Source organism: Uloborus diversus, chromosome 5, assembly GCF_026930045.1.
Source record: "Uloborus diversus isolate 005 chromosome 5, Udiv.v.3.1, whole genome shotgun sequence".
NCBI classification, from domain to species: domain Eukaryota; kingdom Metazoa; phylum Arthropoda; class Arachnida; order Araneae; family Uloboridae; genus Uloborus; species Uloborus diversus.
In genome coordinates this window covers 127,169,727-127,191,791 of record NC_072735.1, presented here as the reverse complement: position 1 = coordinate 127,191,791, position 22,065 = coordinate 127,169,727, and the positions used below count along the sequence as shown (strand labels likewise).

The 22,065-nt window shown below is 33.4% G+C and overlaps 2 protein-coding genes across 2 annotated transcripts in view; one reads left to right on the top strand and one right to left on the bottom strand.

The window, feature by feature from the left end:
- Positions 1–2,781, top strand: part of LOC129222054 (spliceosome-associated protein CWC15 homolog) — a 32,213-nt gene extending 29,432 nt beyond the window's left edge. The window contains exon 6 of the mRNA XM_054856477.1: positions 2,393–2,781. Coding sequence (XP_054712452.1) covers positions 2,393–2,623 — 231 coding nt within the window. The 3' untranslated portion in view covers positions 2,624–2,781. The remainder of the gene's footprint in view (positions 1–2,392) is intronic.
- Positions 2,782–6,390: 3,609 nt separating this feature from the next.
- LOC129223130 (uncharacterized) overlaps positions 6,391–22,065 on the bottom strand; it is a 408,522-nt gene continuing 392,847 nt past the window's right edge. Inside the window, exons 83-89 of the mRNA XM_054857696.1 lie at positions 20,400–20,522; positions 16,754–16,846; positions 12,160–12,276; positions 11,695–11,913; positions 9,659–9,713; positions 8,500–8,658; positions 6,391–6,897 (exon numbers count right to left, since the gene is read on the bottom strand). Coding sequence (XP_054713671.1) covers positions 6,497–6,897; positions 8,500–8,658; positions 9,659–9,713; positions 11,695–11,913; positions 12,160–12,276; positions 16,754–16,846; positions 20,400–20,522 — 1,167 coding nt within the window. The 3' untranslated portion in view covers positions 6,391–6,496. The remainder of the gene's footprint in view (positions 6,898–8,499; positions 8,659–9,658; positions 9,714–11,694; positions 11,914–12,159; positions 12,277–16,753; positions 16,847–20,399; positions 20,523–22,065) is intronic.

Genomic DNA, 22,065 nt, shown 5'->3' with positions numbered 1-22,065 from the left:
ACAAAGTATTTTACTTGCTAAACACAGTTACTCCGTATAATTTTGTAAAACTATCTCTTCATATACGTGAAACTTTTTGCATTTCTTTCAAAAATACCAATTTACGTCTCTAGTTTTTGTCTCATAACAGGTAGAAGTTCCCACCAAACATTACTAAACTTTCGAAAACTTGAGAGTGTACAGGAGAAATATTGTTTTGAAGTTTAATATAAGAACATTGAAAATGATAAACATGTCGAAAAGTTAGCAATTTATGGCTTCATAATTTTGTGAATATATTTCAATGTTTAAAAACATTCCAGTTAAATATATCGTTGGAGTGTTATATCAATTATCTAAAGTGTTAGTAGATAGATAGAAAGGACTAAACACAACAATCAGTTCTTATTACAAATCAAAGTGTAATGAATAAGTTTTACTGATTTGTGAACAATCCCATGCAATTCAGTACCTATCTGAAAACTATTGACCTCACCAAGTCATGAATATCTTTCTAAGTTTTTATGATGTTAGACACAAATTATTGCCGCATTCAGTTGGCTACAAAATTATGGAAGCTTTTAACTGCTACCTTTTGCACATGTGCAGTAAAATTAATTGCTATAAATGCTCATATTTTATCAAATTTTCAATGTTCTGTTTTTAAACTTCTGTGTAAGGTTTATTATGCATGCTGTCAAGTTTTTTGAAAGTTTAATATAGTTTGTTATAAAACTCTGCCTGTTATGAGTTAAAACCTACCAAAGAAATCTGGCATTTTTAAAAGGAGTACGTAATCTTCATGAATATAAGTGATATTTAAAAGAAATTTTGTAAAATAACTGAACATAGCAAGTAAGTTATTTTGTGAAATTTATTGCTTTCCTTAATGAAGGATGATCAAAAGAAATTTTTTTATCTAATTTTTTATTGGTTCCCTAATTGCAATTTTTCTGGAAAGTGCTTGCTGAATTTAGTCTTTGAATCGGATTACAAGCAAATTAACATATAGTTTGTTCATAGGGACAAAGTGGGGGATTTTATCACTGGTGGTTATAATGGAATGGTCTTCATAATGTGTTGTCATTATAATGAGCGTCGCCTGTACGTAATTATATGTGTGTGTCTAAGTTAAAACTTGCACCTACAGAGGAATAAGTTGAGCACAAAAACTCTTAGTATGAAAAATCGGTCAACACAAAATGGCGTAGTGATCCAAACATTATAGTTTGCAGTTCAATTGAAATTCTTGAAACGAAAAAAATTATTTAAGTTGTGATAGTTTCATGTTAAACATTTTTCACTGTATGTTTCTTCTCATACATGCATTGTTACTGTTATCTATAATTAAAAAAAATTGTTATCACTTTGCTTTTCTAAGAAACTGTTTATGCATCAATTTAACTCTTCACACTTCAAGTCTTCATGAATCCCAATCCCTTCTCAACCAAATTTATAAGATTTCTCACAAGCTCGATTATATGTTATTGGTCTGTGTTTCTTTAAAACTAAAACTGAAAAAGTTGCACTGGAATAAGTTGATTCTCCAGAATCAGCAACAAAATTTAATGTCCTCTCAGAGGGGACAACGAAGTGTTTATGCAAAAATTGTGATGCCTCTTCTCTGAGAGGACGCCCTCAGAGGAGACAGCAGAGTGCAAAGGGCTGATTACTATTTATATACTTTAAGGCTCATTTTAGAAATTGTAGCAATAACTTGGAATAAAACATAAGTTGTTGAAAGTATATTGCCTAACTAAAATACCAGATCCAATGGCATTATCAGTGAATAATTACATCTTTAAAAATGTTTCAGATCAAATTCTATGGAATCAGCGTCATTGATAATGTCTTAATTATTTAAAAAAAAAAAAAAAAATTCATTGAATGATAGCATAATCTAAAAAAAAAGAATCAGTTTAAATTTCTATTTGCTGGCTACAGTATTAAAACAGTTGTATTTAGTAGTGACTACTAACCCCTACAGAAATGTCAAAGCAACAGTAAGATATCATACTGTTATTCCTGGGATTAGATATCTTACTGTTGCTCTGAGGTGACAATATGCACGCTTGCCAACCTTACGAAACAAATTATCAATGCCATGAAATAAGGAGAAGTTTGAACTTGAGTTTTGCAATCCAATTGCTTGTAAGTAAAAATAGCATTGTATTGCCAAGTGTGCCTATTCTAATGACAAAGATAAATTAATTCAAAATGCTGGAAATTATCAATACTCATGAAATAAGGAAAAGTTTGAATTTGAATTTTGCACAGCAATTGCTTGTATTTAAAAAGATGTTCACTTTACAGTTATCAAAGGCATTATGCTTTCATTTTAACATCATCATCATTCTTCTCATCATTTTATTTGAGTTTTGTTCATATGTTTATGATGCATATTCCCTTTCAGGAAGCAGAAAGAAAAGCACAAGAGGAGCGTATTAGGACTGAAAATATTTTAAGTGGAAACCCACTTTTGAACAATAAACCGGCCGAGTTCAAAGTTAAAAGGAGATGGGATGATGATGTTGTTTTCAAAAATTGTGCTATAGAAGAACCAGATAGGAAGGAGAAACCTTTCATCAATGATACATTGAGATCTAGTTTCCATAAGAAATTTATGGAAAAGTATGTTAAATAATTGAAGCTTTAATGTCTAAATGAATGTGTAACACAATTGCAAGTGAATGAATTCATTTATGTAAATATTCATCCTGTTTTGAAATAATTCATTTCTTTGCAATGCTTGTCATTTTATTAGTTTTTTATAAATCTATACTATTAAAACCTGTGCTCGTCTGTGTGTATGTATTTGTGAGTATGCCTGTAACCCTATCTCCTCCGGACTGGCAATGTCTACCAAGTAAATACTGGTACTATTCGATACAAGACATCCAGGCAAAGCAATTCTGCCCTATCTCATCCCTCTCATCCTTTAGGGGTCAAACATACATTCCTCAGAATGTCCTGAAATTTTTCAGGGATGTCCTGGCACACTGATAAGCATTTAAATTATCAATTGTCACCCCACTGAAAGTGGTAAATAAGGTTTGGCGAGCAGTGGGCGTCGCCTTGTAGTCTGTACTAAATTATACAGTAAACTTTCAACAGTCTTTTCACATTTTTTTTTAAAAAAACTTATAATTGTGTTATTATTCACTTTTAGATTCACATATATTTTTTGGCATAATTAAAATGTGTGTGAGTGTTATTAATATTGTTTAGCTATGCTATACACTAAGTATCCTATTTTTACCCGCTATTCAGAATATCCGTGGTTTTCGCTTATCCGCTGTTACCGTATCACCCTATTCCGTGGATAATCGGGAGCTTACTGTATAAATAGAGAGACAGAGCAGATTTTGTAAGTTTATATATCATGGGTAATCTCTGGAACTGCTACAGCTATTTGAAAAATTCCTTCACTATTTCAAAGCTACATAATTACTGAGTGCCATAGGCTATATATTGTCCTTAAAAATCTTTCATATATTTTTTTTGAATATTAGGGGGCTCTGCCCCTTGCTCGCTAACGCTTACCAATCCCCGAAGATTGTTTCCCAATCTTATTTCATTCACAAAGATTTAAATCGTCAATTAAAAAGCAACAGATTAAAAACACATTATGAGCTCCCTTTGGAACAAAAAGCACCCCTTCGCCGGGTTTCAAAATAACTTGTACCAATTTGCAGAGCCATAAGGGCTAAGGGACTCTTGAGCATTGCAAACTAGTTTTGTACGTTTGAAAAGTCGCTTTCATATTTGTGGTCTCTGGGAATATATTTTGCTCTTTAGTTCAGGGCTTGAATTGTATTGAGCCTAAGATTTTCCGTTAAAGTCGAAACTCTTAAAATTTGTGAATAAGAAAAAAGAAAAAAGCGAATCGAAAAGACGTAAATATGGCTGATGAATATGTCAATAATTTTAATGGAGATTAGATTATTCGAATTTGATTTTTTTTACGGCTTTTAACTTTTTTTCCTAAGGAGATAGAAGTCTAGTTTTTCGGGCATTGGTCGAGTTAGATCTGAAGTAAAAAAAACTGCTCTTTCCAATGGTGTCATAAAGAAAACTGTAGGACAATTCCTTCGCTTTTTACTGATAGATTTAATGAAGAAAGTAGTGCCTAAATTTTTGCAAAGCCTAAAAAAGTTCGAGCTAAAAACACAAATAATTAACGCTGTATGTAAGTTAGGGCATTGAAACAAATTGTGTGGAATGTGGAAAATTCTACCCTTTCCAACGATATATATTACTAATACGTGCAAGTAATTTTTCACCCCTTTAAATTGGCAATAGTATGCAATTTATGCGAAATTTGGGCTCAAAAAAATTAATTACAAAAAAACTAATTTGAAATTTAAAAAACAAATCCTAAGTGCAAACCACCGGGGTTCGAAGTAATTTTGTTTAAAATTTCAAGGCTGAAGGTGCTATGGGGTCTCCTGGACGCAGGTCTGCCACAGACTCCCTTCCAGAATTTCTTTTAAACCTTACTTTTATTTACTATAAAGAAATTCCTTTAAAATCAACTGTTCAATGCTTGTTTAAGTTCAACCTTAAAATTGATTTGTTAACTTTGAATGTTAATGAATCCTTGTCTGAAAGAAAACTAAATAATATGATTATGAAACTGATTTGTTTATATTTAAAGTTAGGAAACCAATTTCAAAGTTAAACGTAAGCAGCCTAGAACTGTGAAATTTTAAAGGAATATTGGAAAAAATAATAATAAAAAAACTATGGAAGATAGGGGAAAAGGGGGCACGTGTGAACATAGTATGTTTTACTAGGATAACGTCAAGCAAAAATTCTTAAATTCTCAAGTAATGGCAGTACCAGTCTTCTTAACCAAACTTTCAGAGCACAACTTCTTTGTTTTGGCAGATGCTGATGTACTTTTATCAGTCTTCATCATGTAAAAACATATTTTAAACTAATAAGCTGAATTTAATTATTGCAAATCATATGAACATTCACGTAAATTTATGGCTATTTTTAAATTTTGAAGTTAAATTAAAAATTCTTTATTTTTGAAAATTAGTTCTAAGGTGGATGACGGGACACTTGTGAACGCTTCCCATATCCTCTCCGCAATATAAATGTTCGTGCAAGCATATTATAAGTGTTTAAAGAGATGTAAAGATTTATAATTATTATTTTGATGCAATCAGTTTGTAAATTTATTGTTAATTATTATTACATAATTATTAATTATTTATTTTGCTTTTTTTATTTTTTAAATCCTTTAACTACTAAATAGTTTGCCAAAAATTTAGTGGTACATAATATTTGCAAAGAAACGAAAGACAAAGTTTTTTCCTTTAACAAAAAATGCAATTTTAGAATGATTTTAAAATTTATCATATTCTGTATGAAGCTTAAACACACTACATAACAATAATAAACTTAACATAATAAAATATTCTTTGTGTTGTTTAGTCTTTTAAGATTTTTTCTTGTCGATCCAGTGATTTGAACATGCTATGAAACTTCAAAATTTGACAGTGAGCAGAGTTATATAAGTTAGAAAAAATATTTTCTTAATGACAGTTTCTGTACAAATCAAACTGACACAGTATAGGTTACAAACCCTTGACTGTAATTGGTATACACATATATGTTTCATTATAACAGGTTTTTTGTTGAAATCTGATGCTCGTCCTGCATTTTAAAACCATGTTCACATGCGCCCCAAGCTTGTTCACATGTACCCCCCTATAGGGGCACGTGTGAACAATTGAAGACATTTTTTTTTAATTCTATAGAGTATAGAAATATATTTCTTTTAACTCTGAAAAAATTCTATGGCACAAAGAAAAGACTATTCAATTACGAGCACCCTTTTTCTGTGAAAAATTGATAATATTTTCTGAGAAATTAAGAAATGAAAAAAATTGTTCACATGTGTGCCCTCTTTTCCCCTATATATGGACACATCACACTATACTGATTTCTCTTCACCTGAAAACATTAAATCTCTTGATTCTTTTATTCGTTTGAACTCTTTTTGAAGTCTGAAAATTAATACAGAACTTTTTTAGCTCTAAAATAATCAAAGAAATAAAGAATAATACCTTTTCTAAACAATGCAATCATTATGTGAAACAATTTACAGATTTTATATACTTCTGTGGGACATTCAAGTATCCAAAGTGTTGGTATTTAATTTATGACTAGATTTTAACATTTTTATGATACGTTTGATAGTTTGAGTACACTATGTGTGCTATCTATCTCTCTCTCTCTCAACTATAACCTTATATTTTCTCTTAAAATGTGTATAAGTTTAGATAAGTTAAATATAATATCAAACTTAGGAAGTAAACATAATTTTTTCAACTGATACATATTGATTATAATTATTCATTTGTAGGAAGGAATAGGATTGAAAGAATATTTTAAGTATTGACACAAAATTTATTTTTTAAAATTTTGCACTTCTTAAAAGAAATACAAAGTATAATGAAATAAATAGAAAGTGAAGGATAAGTCATTGAACTTGTTTTTTCATTTAGTAATTGTCATCATCCAGTTGCTGTTGAATCTGGTTTTGTTCAAATGGCCAGCTTTCTCCAAAACCAGTGTCCACCGCTTCTTGTTGTGTGTACTTTTCACGAATGTCATATGGCTTTTGAGCAAAGTCAAAGTCACTTGGCTCCCATGATTTCTGTGGATGAAAGTCTCCCTTGTCTACAGACTGAACCCAAGGGTTTGATTCAAATGAAGGTCTGAATTCGCTTTTTTCTGTTGTAGATACTGTTTCTTTTGGAGCACATTTTGAACACTGACAGGTGTCTGGTTGTAAGAAAGTTTTAAAGATGTTGTTTCCATTAGGGCATCGAAGTTCGATGGTACGTTCTATTGTTACATTGACTTTGCAGCATTGACACATATCCTTGAACTCGCCGTCCTCTGAAAGAAATAGGATATGAAATTGAAAAATCATGGTATTTGGATATTTTTTTCATTCAGTGGCACTGTGAGGGTAGCATTTTGAGGGTCCCTTCCCTCTAATCCCTTGGTTTTAACCAAAGAATCAGATAACTTGTTTAACATACATGACAATCCTAGCATGGTCGTAAATATACGTATAAAGATTGTCAGAACATTCCCCTCCCAGAAGATCAATTCTGGCTGCTCTAGTGTTTTCACTAACTTGATAGTTGCAGGAAGCTTTGCAGTTTTATTTATTTATTTTTTGAAAAAGGGAGTGGGATGAGTAACAAATTTTGAAAATATTTCAGGCTTCATAAAATTCTCTAGAAATTGTGTTATTGAACAAGAGCATGCTTCAGTTACGGGAAAAAGAAGAGATTGGGGGGAAAATCTTTCGAGGATCATTTTTTTTTGTACGTTTGTCTTATAAAATAAAGATTACATCGAGATTCGGAAATATTCCTAGTCGCCAGATGACAATAGCAGCAAATTTATCTGTGGTCGTTTTCTAGTCGCACATTTTTCGAAAGCAAAAAACAAGTAACGAAACAACAAATTAGATTTTAAATTTCTTATGAAACATAAAAATCATTTTTCAGTAAATATTTTGTTACTTATAAATGGCTTTAACGTTAAGTATAGAATAAAGTTAATAATGAGAACAAGAAGTTATGTACTTCATTTTCTTAAGATAGATAGGGAAGAGTGTCAATATTTTTCCAGCTAACGGGAATGGTTGACTTTCATTGGTTTTGGTGAAAAAAAGGGAAAATTTACTGGAAGTTTGAAGCAAATTTTAAATTAGGAGTTGCAAAGATATGTTGTCTGAATGGTGCAGAGTGCACTTTCATGAGATAGAAAGGAGTGAACCTGAAAATCCAAATTTTCATTGACCAATAGATCCTTTTCAATAACAAACTACTTTTTCTCCGAATTGAATGGGGTCAATAGCCGCAACATCCTTTTATTGAATAACCGCTTTTTGCTATTTATTATTTCTGGATAAATTGTGTTAAAAATTTATATAAATTTTACTACTGTTACAAATGTCTCTCACTAAGTCCACTTAGTTTTTTCTTTTTAAGTTAAAAATAAATTATGCATATAGAATTAAATGCACTTTAATTTAAAATATTTTATAGATAACTTTTATCAATGAACTATTAATGGACTTCACATTATTCTTTTGACCATAAATTAATGGGTTCTAAAGCATCAACATTTTTGATGGTGGTATTGGACATCATAATCAAAATTCTGCTAAATTCCTTCCTCTAGAAGATAATTAAACAACTAGATGTATCAAAATAAAACAAATAACATATGCTTTGGATTAACTTCATTATGTATAACGTGGGATATGATATTTCTGTTTGTAAAATTTATTTTATCACATCTTTTTGTCTCCTTTATTCCGTCAAATAACATTTGAGAACCTTAGTAGATTTTCTGTTAGAAATATTGTTTTTTGCAAGGCGATAATGAATAAATGTAATACTGAGTGGCAAAACACACACAACAAAGGTAACAGACATTAAAACATGTCTAATGTTTGGATCATTTATTATTAACACTCACCTAATGAATAATAGGAGCTGGAGTGACAGGCACCGGAGCATTTTAGGACATTAGGCACTGGTTTCTCATTAACACATATTCCTCCGCGATGTATGTCTTTATATGTAAAAAAACCTATGGTATCATCTACAGGTATTGGTCCAGTGCTACAGCTGATTTCTGAAATAAAGAGTATTTTGGCAATAAATATCTTTATTTTCATAAAAATATTTCACATTTTGTAAAATGGTTCATGTTTTGGAATGGACCCATTCATTAAACATAGGGTGACTTTGACAGTAGTTATTAATTCGGGTTATTGTGTTCGGATATTATACTGCAATTCCAGTATGTTTTGATATGCTCTTATATCCCCACCTCTGAAACTTTTTTTCTTACTTCAGACTTTCGGCGATTATTTCAAAATTTTCTAATATTCATCGTCCACTGTCAAAATGACATCCTAAAATTATTTCTTGGATCTTCCTATTTTTTTTTTCGCTTAGCACAAACAACTACTTATTCCTGTTGAAAAAATTGCTTCAATCTGCCCTCTTTCATGATCGATTTTTGACATGTTTACAAACAGCACCGAAACTTTGAAGAAATTAATGACTAAACTACAAGTTGAAGGGTTTTCACATACTTAATAATTGAGGTGAAATTTATTTCAGTATAGAGTATATAGTTGGCTCTCTGTTTAACAACTTTCAAGGGACCACAAAAAATCGTCCTTAAGTAGAAAGCGTCCTTAAATAGGCTTTTAACACTATAGTGGACCGTCTGGGACTGTGAAAAGACGTCGTTAAATGGATCGTCGTCAAAAAGAGAGCCTACTGTATTTACATTTAGTTTATAAGAAACACTGGTGGCCTGAAAGGATGAAGAAGTTTGAGAGCAGAAATATATGTTGCATAATAAATGCTATTTGTACAGAGCTGTATACTGCCTAGTTCTTCTCTCAAATTTTTAATTTTATTGGTTGCTTAAGAATTAACATAAACATACATATATTAAAATCAACTTCAATTTTGGGTGTTGCAGTCGAGAAATCATATAACTAAGATTATTTTATACTTTTTAGCGCGATCCAAGCTTATAGAAATACTTTTTAGAATTAAAAAACATTTTTATATTTTATTCATATTAACAAACGAACTTATGCAGAGACAAAGCTTACCACTTGTAATATTGCATATTTCACAACAACCAGTTTCATCCTGGACAATTTTGTCCTGTAAAAAATAAATATTGACCTCTTTGATATTTTGTAAGGTATAATGAGCAAAACAGAAATCATTTTCAATTTTGATTATATCTGTGAATGTAACTTGAATAAATATAAAAAATACGAGATTTTTACTGGGAATTTGCGATGTAACTCGTATGCAACATGCAATGCTTTCCAAGATATTTTTTTTAAACCAAGTGAAAATGTTTTGAACTTGTGGTTCATCAGTGTGAGGCCGAAACTCTGGTTTTCACCGAAAAATAAGTAAAAAAAAAATTTTTTTTTTCAAATATTTTTGGAGGGATATCCCCATGAGTCTCCCTCCTTGCTACAAATGTCCATGCTTTTGAACTTTTCACTTTGAACTTTTTCACTTATCTAGCCCTTCAGAAGAAGATTAAAGATTAAAATAATGCTATCTTCCCCTCAAAAAAAAAAAAAAAAAAAGAAAGAAAAAAGGCAACGAAACTCTCGAAAACTGGAAAATAAGGGGAAAAAGGGTGGGTGATAGGCGAAAACAGTGGCCATATTTGGATTCAGGCAGAGCCAAATTTGGAAGTGTGGAGTCCCCGGGGCAACGAAGGAGTGGAGGTCCCTAATCGAGGTTCGAAAGATCATCATATTTTCGAAAATATAAGATGCTTTTATATATCCAAATATTTTGATATATATGTATATATCCAATATTTTCGATTTAAAAAACTTCCATTCGTCAAATAATTTTTTAAATTTTGAGCTTAAGAAGCGAGAAGTTGTAAGGATGACCTGCAAAGTTAACCATTTTTCGGATTTTTTTTTACTTACTTTATTTTTCTTTAACTCATAGGTACAAATTACAAATTAAATGAATAAAAAAAAATATATTGCCACTGAAATGCTCGATTAAATAAAAAAATTGATAGTAAATGGATACTTGCAATCAGGGCTTTCTGATATATCGATAATAATATTATTTTTGTGCAAGCATTCTTTGTAGAAATACACAAAAAAAAAAAAAAAAAATGTCTGGGAGAAAAAACGTAAAATTTGCTGACCAGTGAAAGTTAGGATATTTTGTAAAAATTTTATTGTGGGGGCCCCTTTGTTGTGGAGGCCCTGGGGCAATTGCCCCGCCTGCCCTCCCCTAAATCTGGCCCTGGAATCAGGGAGTCATTTTTCATAAGAATCGGCGCGAATAGTGTCAGAAGCATCAGGGGTGCCCAGCCCCCTAAGATCAAGGGCGCACCCCCTCAAATATTGTGAAGACCCCCCCTAAAAATGAGAAAAATACCTCTCAAAATCCCCTCTTACAATTTCAATGCTGCAGTCTGCGCTATGACCCCCCCCCCCACTAGGTGGGCACCCCTGGAAACATTTTGAAAGTTTTTTTTTTTTTTGCTGCACAGTGATATTAAGGGGACTAGAAAGTAATGCTTTTCTTTCAAACATAAATTTTGACAAAGTTTTATTTTTCATTAATCGTGTTTTTTAGCTCGTTAAAAACATCTTTTGCTATCTACTGGGCAAATGTACAATGAGAGAATTCATAAAAAATCAATTTTCGTTTTAAAGCAAAATATCTGGAGATAGCAATCTCGGGTAAGTATACTGGGTGAGGCATCCCACAAAAATTGTTTAGTTTTTTAGAGTTTATCTTGAGCATTTGAGCAAGGTGGTCTTGCATAATCCTGTTTCAGAACCCCGCTTTTCCTGTTGGTAATTGCTGAAATATAGACACCCGGCATTGCTTCATCGGACCTTTTTTTTCCCGATCGCTATAGAACTCTCTTAAGTGACACAACGAGGCTAGTATTTCTTGCAACAAGAGCCACATTTACTAGAAAGGGCACAGTTCGAAAATGTTAGGAAAACGCTATTTTAAGAATATTAGCTATTTTAGAAGTGTCCTTTCATACGTATACTATTATTATTTAATGATTAACTCTTTCGCTTGAAATGAATATCAATTTCGTATTTTCTTGAGAAAGTACTTTAAAATTTCTTACTCTTGGACATTCCTTTGGAATTGCAGGACAAGGTTGCCGAGTGTAAACTGTTTTAATTTTACCGAATTCATTAACACACTCGGCTGTTCTGCAGGGGTGGTTGTTGCTGGTCCACGTGTCGCCAACAGAATACAAAATGTCGTCATCTTCGCATTTCATCACTTTGCAAACGCCGCAACACTGACCCAGTATTTTCGAAGGCGGAAATAATATTGCAGTCTGTAATGGGAAAATGTATCATTTAAAACTATCGTGAAACCAAATTAACTCTACTTTTAAGAATTAAAAAATAAATTAACAAGTGAACAAACATTTTATCTTTCAATGTCTTAAAAATTTGCATGGTGCAGTTTAACTCTAGGACTTGCTTTGAATGAAACTCGCGTTAAAATCTGTGCAAATTTAGGTACTAGAACAAGCATAGCATGGGCTCAGTTAATAAAAAAAACTGAAAGGTTTTCATACCTTAGGACATTCTGTACAGTTAATGATGCTCTTGCTTTTCGTCACATCTCCAGTTCCAGTCTCTTCACATAAGTATGTGATGCATGGATCATTTTCATCAGACCATTGTTCACCGGCCTAAAAATAAGAGTGCAGTTTTTTTCAGTATGCATTTTTTTCTCTCTCTATATATACAGGGTGTTCCGTTTTAACCTGCAAGACCTCTATTTTCGCAACCGTTAGACCTAGATGCATACTTCCAATTGCAAAAAAGTTCAAAACAGATGCGGAGTTGAGATATTGAAAGTTTGAAGCAAAAATAAAAATGAGTCAAAAAATACAAAATTTAACTTTTTATACGAGCCCTAGGTCCTCCAATTTATATTTAGAGAAATAATCTCCACTGAAAATTGTTGCTGGCACAAAAAAATTTGACATTTGTGAGACCAAAACTCAAGGAGATATTCCATTTCAAAGTTTTAAGGGACCATACAGAAGATGAGATTGGAACTTATCGCCCTTTCAGGAGAATTACAGGTCGTCAAAGTAAGAAAAACAAGGTATTTATATTTTTCATTGCTATTCAAAAATACATGCAAATGTTATGCCGTGAGACGCAAAAACACACTACAAAACCTCGAAAAATTTGAAAACACACGCTCTATGCACACTAGGGTGGGTCGAAAAACACTATTTTTTCCTAATCAATTTCTAATAGCGCGAAAAACTTGCGCATTGGCATCCTAATAACGGGAAAAATAACTTAAAAAATGATAATTAAGTTTTGAAATCGCACATAAGCCCTCAAGTTGAGAAAAAAATTGGAAAAAATCGGCATTTTTTAAAGATGTATTTTTTTTTCAAAAAGTAATTTACTTCATTTCTAATAGTATAAAAATACACTTTGTAGTTACTGAAATGTATAGAAAAAAATTGGGAGCACATTGTCGATTATTTGAATTCGTGTAGAAAACCTTAAAATACCATTTTTACTTCCTTTTACAAAAAAGGAAGTATTGTATTCGCGAAAAAATTTTCACTCAAAAATCGCCCTTAATTTCCATTTTGCTCACCCCCAAATGAATGTTGAGTTTTTTTTTCGATTCGACCACATGCGGAAAAGTGCCTAAGAATGTATAGACACGCGAAATATCCATTTTGACCATCACCGAGGTAATTACAACGACTTTTCTCGTGACGTCTGTATGTATGTGCGTATGTGTGTATGTGCGTATGTGCGTATGTATCTCGCATAACTCAAAAATGGTATGTCCTAGAAAGTTGAAATTTGGTACATAGACTCGTAGTGGGGTCTAGTTGTGCACCTCCTATTTTGGTTGCATTCGGGTGTTTCTAAAGGGGTCTTTTGCACCTTTTTGGGGGGAAATCATTGTTAATTTCGATGCAAACTCAAGTGGTGTTATAATTTGGCGGTCACTTGGCGATATATCGCCAGTCTTTTGGTTGCCAAGTTTTGTCGCCAACTTGGCGAAAAATTTGGCGATTTTTTTTTTTTTTTAAATCTGCTTTCAATGTGGCCATTGCTAGTGATATTTAAAGAGTTAGAGAGAGAATCCCATTAAAATTGCAATAATAGGGAAATAGCATTAAATTGGTGTAAAAGGAAGTCATGTGATGCACACATCAGCTCGTTAAAGTAAACGTCATGTTATTTCAAAAGTTTTTAAGCAGACATAAAGCTATAAAAATTACTATTGAACATCCGTTTTTATGTTTTACATACTTACCATACTTACAGGACTCACCATGTGCAGGTCCGTCATTTCAAATTTTCCTGCCGGGGGGGGGGAGACTGAGGGTCAAAAGGCGCAAATTCAATGGAAGTTTCAATTGAAAACAGCAAAAATCACGCCCACCCAAATGTAAATACATCTATTTCTTAAAGCCGTGGTAGGAGGCAATAAACCACTCCCTAAATGATGGGCCTAATCAGGTAGCGATGGCATCAAGTCGAGTCCAGCGCACCACCCTACCCAATCAACCAACCAATTTGGGTGTGATTCATTATGCTGAAGTTCTTTAAATTATGACTTCGTGTCAAATGTTCTTCATCTAATTGTAATTTAATATGAAAACCTTCTGGGTTTTCATGCTTGCAACAATTTCTTGCAGCCTCTGTCACAAGTTTTGCACATTTCTCTAACGTTTTAGTATGGTATCAAATCGAGTTATGGCAGGGCTTTGACTTCCAATGCAATTCAAAACCTTCTGTTGCCATATTTGACAACAATGGTGATGGTATCAGCTTACACTCGAACCGATTAATAAGTTCAGAATAATCTGCGGCTTGAAAATTAATTAATAAAAGCTCGGAGAATCCTGGTGGCTCATTTCAGACTTTCAGTATTCTCCTGTAGCCTGATTCTCGAGTGTGCTGTGTGTAGTCCAATATCATGGCCTCAACATATTCTCTGGATGACAAGAGAACGAGTTTCAATGAATGACGGAATCAAAGATTTCTTTTAATGTTATTCGGTAAATGTCTAGTTGTTTGAATGACCTTTAGTATATGCTTCAGACAGTATTTCGCGGTGTATTGCATCTTAATATCAAACCAAACAGGAGCGTAGGTCTAGGTCTTTACTATAATTTTTCCTGCATCAGCATTACGCTTATCGAACTAATTTGGGAAACATTAAGTCCTAACACCCAGTTATCATAGTTAACCATTGGGAATAACTGAGGAGTCTGGAATTCTTAACAGCTAATTCTGGATTACTTGTTGAAGTGTGCTCGGGGTATGGAAGTTTCAACGAAAAGATGAAATTTCCGTGCTATACTCAGTCAATGGAGAGATGTATAAAACTTGTGACAGAGAATGGTGGAAAAGTTTGCGGGCATGAAAACCCAGATGGTTTTATTAAGTAGACAACATTCAGATCAAGATCTTTGATGAAAAATTTGATATTAAGTCAGAATTTAAAGCACTTAAACAGAAAAGTCACACACAAATTTGTTGGTTGGTTGGGTAAGGTGTTTGCGTGGGGGAGGGGGGGGGGAGAGAACACGACTTCCTGCTACCTTCACGTGGTGAGTCCTGAGACATTTCAACATAATGGAAAAATAAGTAAAGTATTAAAACGGATTTTTAATATTCATTGAAAGCCAAAGCCCTGCCATAACTTGAATATTTGATACCACGCTCAATCGGCAGAGTGATGAGCAAAACTTGTGACAGAAATTGAAGGAAAATGTCGCAAAGCGTGAAAACCGAGAAGGTTTTTATAGTAAACTAGTGGTACCCACACGGCTTTGCTCGTAGTAGAAAATTAGAAGGTCATTTGGTTCGCCGGTATATTTACAAATAATGTATGATGAATTTCTCGCCAATTTGCTATGGTTGCTCATGTTACGAATCCATGTTATGATAATTTGGTAATTTACTCGCCCACGTTGTGATGATTTGTTCGGTGAAAAGTTCTTAAAATTTCAATAGAAAAAGAACAACATCGAATTTTCGAAAAATCGCTTCGAGGTGCACACCCCCATGCCATAAACTAATTCTGTGCCAAATTTCATGAAAATCTGCTGAACGGGCTAGAGGTTACGCGCGTCACAGAGATCCAGACATACTTTCAGTTTTATTATTAGTAAAGATTACAATCAGATCAAGATTATTTGATACGAATTCATAATTTTAAAAAACTTCAGCACAATGCATGACATCCAAATTGGTTGGTTGATTGTGTAGGGTGTTGAGTGGGACTCTACTTACAGCCAACGTCACGTGATTGGGCCTGTCATTGAGGGTGTCGGGGGTGGTTTATCGCCCCTCACCTCGGCTTTGAGAAATAAAATTCGTATTTACATTTGGGTGGGCGTAATTTTTGCTGTTTTCCGTTGAAACTTCCATTAAATTTGCACTCTTTGACCCCCCCCCTCCCTCTAGAAAATTTGAAATGACTGGCCTGCACGTGGTGAGATGAATATGTGTATGTGTATGAGCGTGCGTGTGTGCGTACATGGACGCCACCGATCAGGAGAAGCGGCTACCTGGGGACAGTGCTCAAGACCAGAGGAAGACGGTGGGGTTGAAAAAGGAACCACAACATCACAGACGGTCAAATGAAAACAATTAGCAATCGTGATTGCTCGAAAAAATAAATAAATAAATAAATGAAAAATAAAAAATACAATAAAAATCAAGTTGATTACTATGAAAACTCAGAAAGGCATATAGATGAATTATTGAGTTGTTTCCCGAGTGGAAAAGGGGTTGCTTACAATGGTTAAATTTTCATTACAAATCTTAGCATAGGAACACCAAATGCTTATGAACACGTGTTACTGATTTTGAGAACAGTCCTTGACAATCCTCTTACAAAACTTTAGTCCCTTACAAAACTTAAACTATACAGATCAATAGATAATCACATTATCTTCCTGAATTTTCAGAACGATAACCAACATATTAACTAAACATGATCTTTCTTCATTCATGTACGTTTGTTAGCTATTGTTGTATATCAGCCGCTGCTTGCGAGTGTTAAACATTATCAAATTAAAATACAGTGAATCAAAAATAATACAGCCTCAATGAAGCTTTCTACCCATTGATAGAACATGATATTTTCCAAATCTCTTTCTTCCTTACTTCGTAAATGTTTCCTTCTTCATCTTTGCACTGGATTCTGAAAATGTCAGGACAGCATTTTCCTGGTGTTTTATATTCATGTAACACGTATTCCTGTGAAAAAGGAAATTGATTAGAATTTTATTGGGGGGAAAGCACACCTGTCTTAAGCTTGTTTAAGAAATTTTAATCTAATGGTTCCCATACTTTTTTTTTTAGTTCAGTGGCCCAATTTTTCAGAAACGTAAGATACAGGCTGATTCTAAACACTTGGGCAAAATTTTAAGGGATTTAATTGAGGATTTGGTTTAATTGAGGATTTAATTGAGGATTTAGTTTTCCTTACTCATACTTGTCTAAAGCAATGTTCTTTGTTTTTAATGGTAAATTTTATACAATGTCGGATGGTTTGGCAATGGGAAACCCACTTAGCCCCATCCTTAGTGATATTTACATACATTACTTTGAGCTCAAGTTGTTTCAGAAACTACATTTTCAGTTCTACGTTCGCTATGTTGATGACTGTTTTGTTCTTATGAATTACGATCAACTAAGCATTGATGATACTTTATCTATTTTAAATTCCATTGATCCTCATATTCAATTCTCTTGTGAAAAATAACAGAATAATTGCCTTCCATTTCTGGATGTTCTCGTTTCTCGAATTGAGCCCGGTTTTGAAACTACGGTTTATCGCAAACCTTTTGCTGTTTCATTACCCCCACATAGATTATCGTCTCACCCTCCTAATCAAAAATATTCAGCTTTCAACACATTTGTTTATCGTACAATGAATATTTGTTCTTCACCTGAGCTTCTTAATGCGGAACTTGACTATTTAAGAGCTGTGGCTGTTGATAGAGACTATCCGCCCACCTTAGTTGATTCCATTTATAAAAAACTTTGCAAAAAATCTCAAAATATTGTTCTTAATAGAACTTTTAACACTAAGAATTTAGTTGTTCTGCCTTTCTTCCCTGGTATTAGTTTTCAGGTTGCTAAGATTCTGAAGCGATTCCAATTCCAAGTGTTATTTTCTCCTATTAATAAACTTTCTTTCTCTTCTCTTAAAGATTCTATTCATCCTCTTAATTGTTGTGGGATCTATAAAATTGTTTGCAATTGCGGACTCGGATACATCGGACAGACCCGCCGTTCTTTGAAATTTCGGTTAAAAGAACATCAAAGCTATGTGAGAAAACAACAGCTGAATAAATCCAGTATTGCCCAGCACTGTTGGGAATCGAATCACTCTTTTGATTTTAACTCTTATCAAATTATCCAAAAATGCCCCAATTCGTTGGATCTTGATTTTTGGGAATCTTTCCACATCCTGAGGAACCGTTCTAATTTAGTTAACGATCTTACAGCAATGCCCTATTTTTCTTCTGTGTGGATTCCTTTGTTAAAATCGGTTTAGTTTTTCTATTATTTTTATGTAAACGTCGTACATTTCTTACTTTTATTCTTTTTCATTTTTTGCTTTCTTATTTCGTTTTGTGATTAACTAATTTCAATATGTTTATCCTTCACTTTGTTTTTTCCTGCATTTCTCCATTTGATACATCGCTTCCATACATAGTTTTTCCCGCTGGTAAATTTATTGCTAATTTATTCAGAGTGGTTTCATTTTTGGACTTTTTGCATTGTTTATGGGTTTTCCTGGAAAATTTATTACTTAACGGTTTTTTCCTGATGGAATTATATAATAAACTAGCTGTACCCGACGCGCGTTGCTACGTCAACAAAAAAATATATCATTATACTGATTTTCATGACAATCGGTTGAACGGGGCAGAAGTTGCTACTCTGCAGTGCCACCTGGTGGCGAGTGGCTTCAATGAGCATATTATGCACCTTCTCCGTGGAAAAATACATATATATAGCAATTTTCATAATAATCGGTCCAGGTATCAAGTGAAGCCGTGACTATACTCAAATTTTGTACTCACGCAGTTTGCAAGATCAATCAATCGCTAAAAATATCAAATAGAAAAAGTTTTAAATACCCCCGTTGCATGAAAAGCCATAAAACAATAAAGAAAGAATTTATTTGTTCAAACTCAAGAAAAATGGCAACAGCTAACTTCTTATCAATGAGATCTTTCACGCGAATTAATTTCTGCAGCCGATAATTTTATTCGTATTTATCCTATGGATTGTGACTTAAATTGGAATAAAAAAGGAACTATCGTTCGGATTTTTTTCGAACTGGTCTATAAACATTCCCAGTACCAAAAATAACAAACGTGAAAGTTTCAGCCAAATCTGCCGGGTAGTTTTTGAGTTCATGGATGACATACAGACAAACATTCATTTATATATATATATAGATTTTGCCTTCAGGTGTTATTTTATCTTTTGTGTTTTGTTTAATTTCTATTTTAGATATTTATACTATCTCCTGTTCCACCGTGTTGCTTTTCTCGGATGACTTTTCATCCAGAAGCTCACACTTCTTTGCACTGAAAAAGGTGTTCCTTGTAACACCGAAACACGTGTCTGCAATATTTTGCAATTTTTGTGCTTTATAACGTTGGATTACTGATTTTTTGAATTTCCAGCACAAAGGTATTTATTCGTTATTTAAAAAAGTAAGGGTTCCCAATGCCTATCGAAGGGATCGTAGCTTAAAAGTAGTTTGGTAGTGTCTCGTCATCTTGGGGCTAAACGCCGTTTTTTCCCTATGTCTGCTGTGGTGAAGTATCGTGTTTAGCTTCTTCATTGTGATTTCTTATAGACTCCCTGTCAATCTACAGTCAAGAAGCTGCACAATCAAGAAGAAGAACAAGCTACTTTATCATATCCGACAAAGGAAAAAAAGCGGCGTTCAGCCCTATGATGGTGGACGTGTCGCTACTTAAGCTACGATCTAGGGCTTATTTCGAAGGAGAAAACTACCATTTCAGTTTAGGGCCCAAAATTTCAAATGCTTATTAAATAAAAACCCGGAAAAAATGGTCGATTGGTTGCAGTTTCCGCAAGAAATTATTCTTCTATGGTAGGATTTTCCCGAAAATAAATTTGAAAGATAACGTTCAAAAAACACCGGTAGAGGGAGCTTTAAACTTTAGAGTAATGAATAACTATTCTTTACTATTATTTTTTGTATCACATTAGATGATTTCAAAAGCTTAGACTTAAACTTAAGTTTTGAGCTCAAAATCCTAGTCGTTGGGAGTGATTAAATAGCGCAAACTGAGTTGTGTTCAGGGGTGTTTGTTTCAAATTTCAACCCCTGTCTTGAATACAGTTCAGTATGAAATTGTTTTTCCCTGAGAGAAGTTTGAAAGATGCTTTTTATTTATATCGAGGGCGCTGAATGCGATGACGGGGTTATATTTTTTCACGACTTTCCCGTTTTCTCGACGTACACGATAGAAATATAGTATATTTTATGAGAAAAGCTGGTTTAAGACAGTTTTGAACGTACTCGCTAGCTAGTGCAAAAGTAGTTCTTAATAGTTAGTTTAAGTTAGACTTTAACGATTATATTACCGTAACACTCTTTTGATTATCAGTTTAGAAATTCTTTTGGGACAGTCGAAAAAATTTAAAAAATAGCACATGATTTTTTAAATGTGCATTTTTTTAAAATTGAAAATCCCTCTTTTGATTAGAATGTTATCAAATGGCAGTTCTTAATACCAAAGAGTCTAACACTTACTTTGTTTTCGGGCATATCTTCTGTTGCAGGACAGTGTGCCTTAACACATAATGGTACTAACTGACCTTTATTCTCAATACAACTGCATGTCTCGCAAAGGCCATCGGTCCATTCTTTTCCAACCTAGAAAGAAAATTTCCGCCATAAATAATTTGAGAAGTGTCTGCTATTGAGAGGTACCGGTGAAGAAGAATTTGACTCCATTGTTTGACTATCTTTCAAATTTTCTGGGGAAAAAATATCAGAAAAGCAAAGAAATTCACTGTATTAAAATTGATATTTTTCTTCCTCAACTTTTTTTTTTTGAATGAAGGAAAGAACGTGGGCGGGGATTATCGACTGCCCTTCACTCTTTCAATTGAAAGTTTTTTTTTTCGACAATGATTAATTGAATGTAGATAAATGCGCACTATTTAACTTAAGAAGTGCAAATATATTCTTAGACATTTCTATTTCTTTCCTCCCCCTTCCTTCCAACGACATTAAACTTCACAAGGTCACGAAAACCTAATTAGTTGAAACTTGAATTTTAGATCTACACTACTTACTGATTTAGATCTGCGCTCTGTTTACTGATCTGTAGATTCATACTATACACTACTTACTGACTCTAAGAGATCTACACTACTTACTCGCGTAAACGAGTTGCTGTACCAACCCGTATTCCCTTCTCGTATATGCATTCTTGGTGTAACCTAGCTAAATCTGTCCCAGTTAATCTACATGCACGATTTGCTCGGGTATGAGAGGAATCCGTTTTAACAGTGAGCGATTATTTTAGCTACAGTTTAAATGTATGCGAGTGGTTGATTTTTTAAAGCTGTTGCATACATAAATATCGGTTTTTACCTATTTTGCGGATTATCCACGGATTCACTTATCCTCTGTTACCGTGTCACACTATTCCACGGATAATCTGTAGTTTACAGCATAGTATATATACTCAGGATAACCATGAAAGAATTCTGGGGTTTTTGAAAACTCATATCGAAGTAGTTTCAGCAACGTTAGGTCAATTAATTCTGAAAAAAATCAGTAGCTCGTCAAATTTTGTACACATCAGTTTTTTCAACACTAGGTAGAGAGGAAACATTAGATTTTAGGTTCGGTATTAAGTCAGTTCGTAAGTCAGGGCCTATTTTTTTGTCTTCAAGAAACCCGGATTTGACTCCATTTGACTTTTTTCTCTGGGTACACGCCAAGAATCCAGAGTGGCAAATAACATTTGAGACAAGCTCTCACAAAGTGCTAAGGGGTTAGGTACCGTTCGGATGTGTAAAGCGCCGACAAAAAAAGGCAGCACTTAGAATAGTACTAAATATTTAAAATATTGATAAATTAACACCTTTTAGTACATATCCTAACCAAATTAGTTACATTAGAAATGATTGCTTCAAACCTCGGAGTTTTTTTATGGACTCTCTCTCTCCCCATGTCTGTTTTTGTGCAAAAAACTTCAATACAATGAACAGAAGCTGGGGAAAAAATTTCTATCTTGAAAAAAAAAAGTAACGTACTCTTTTTTTTTTTTCTTTTCTAAAATGACAGAGAAGACATGACTACTTTTTTTTAGGAACTTCTTAAATTTACACAAATTACTTAGATTACTATTTTCATTTCATAAAACATTTTTTTTTTAAACGCAGAGATTTGTTGAGTATAAATC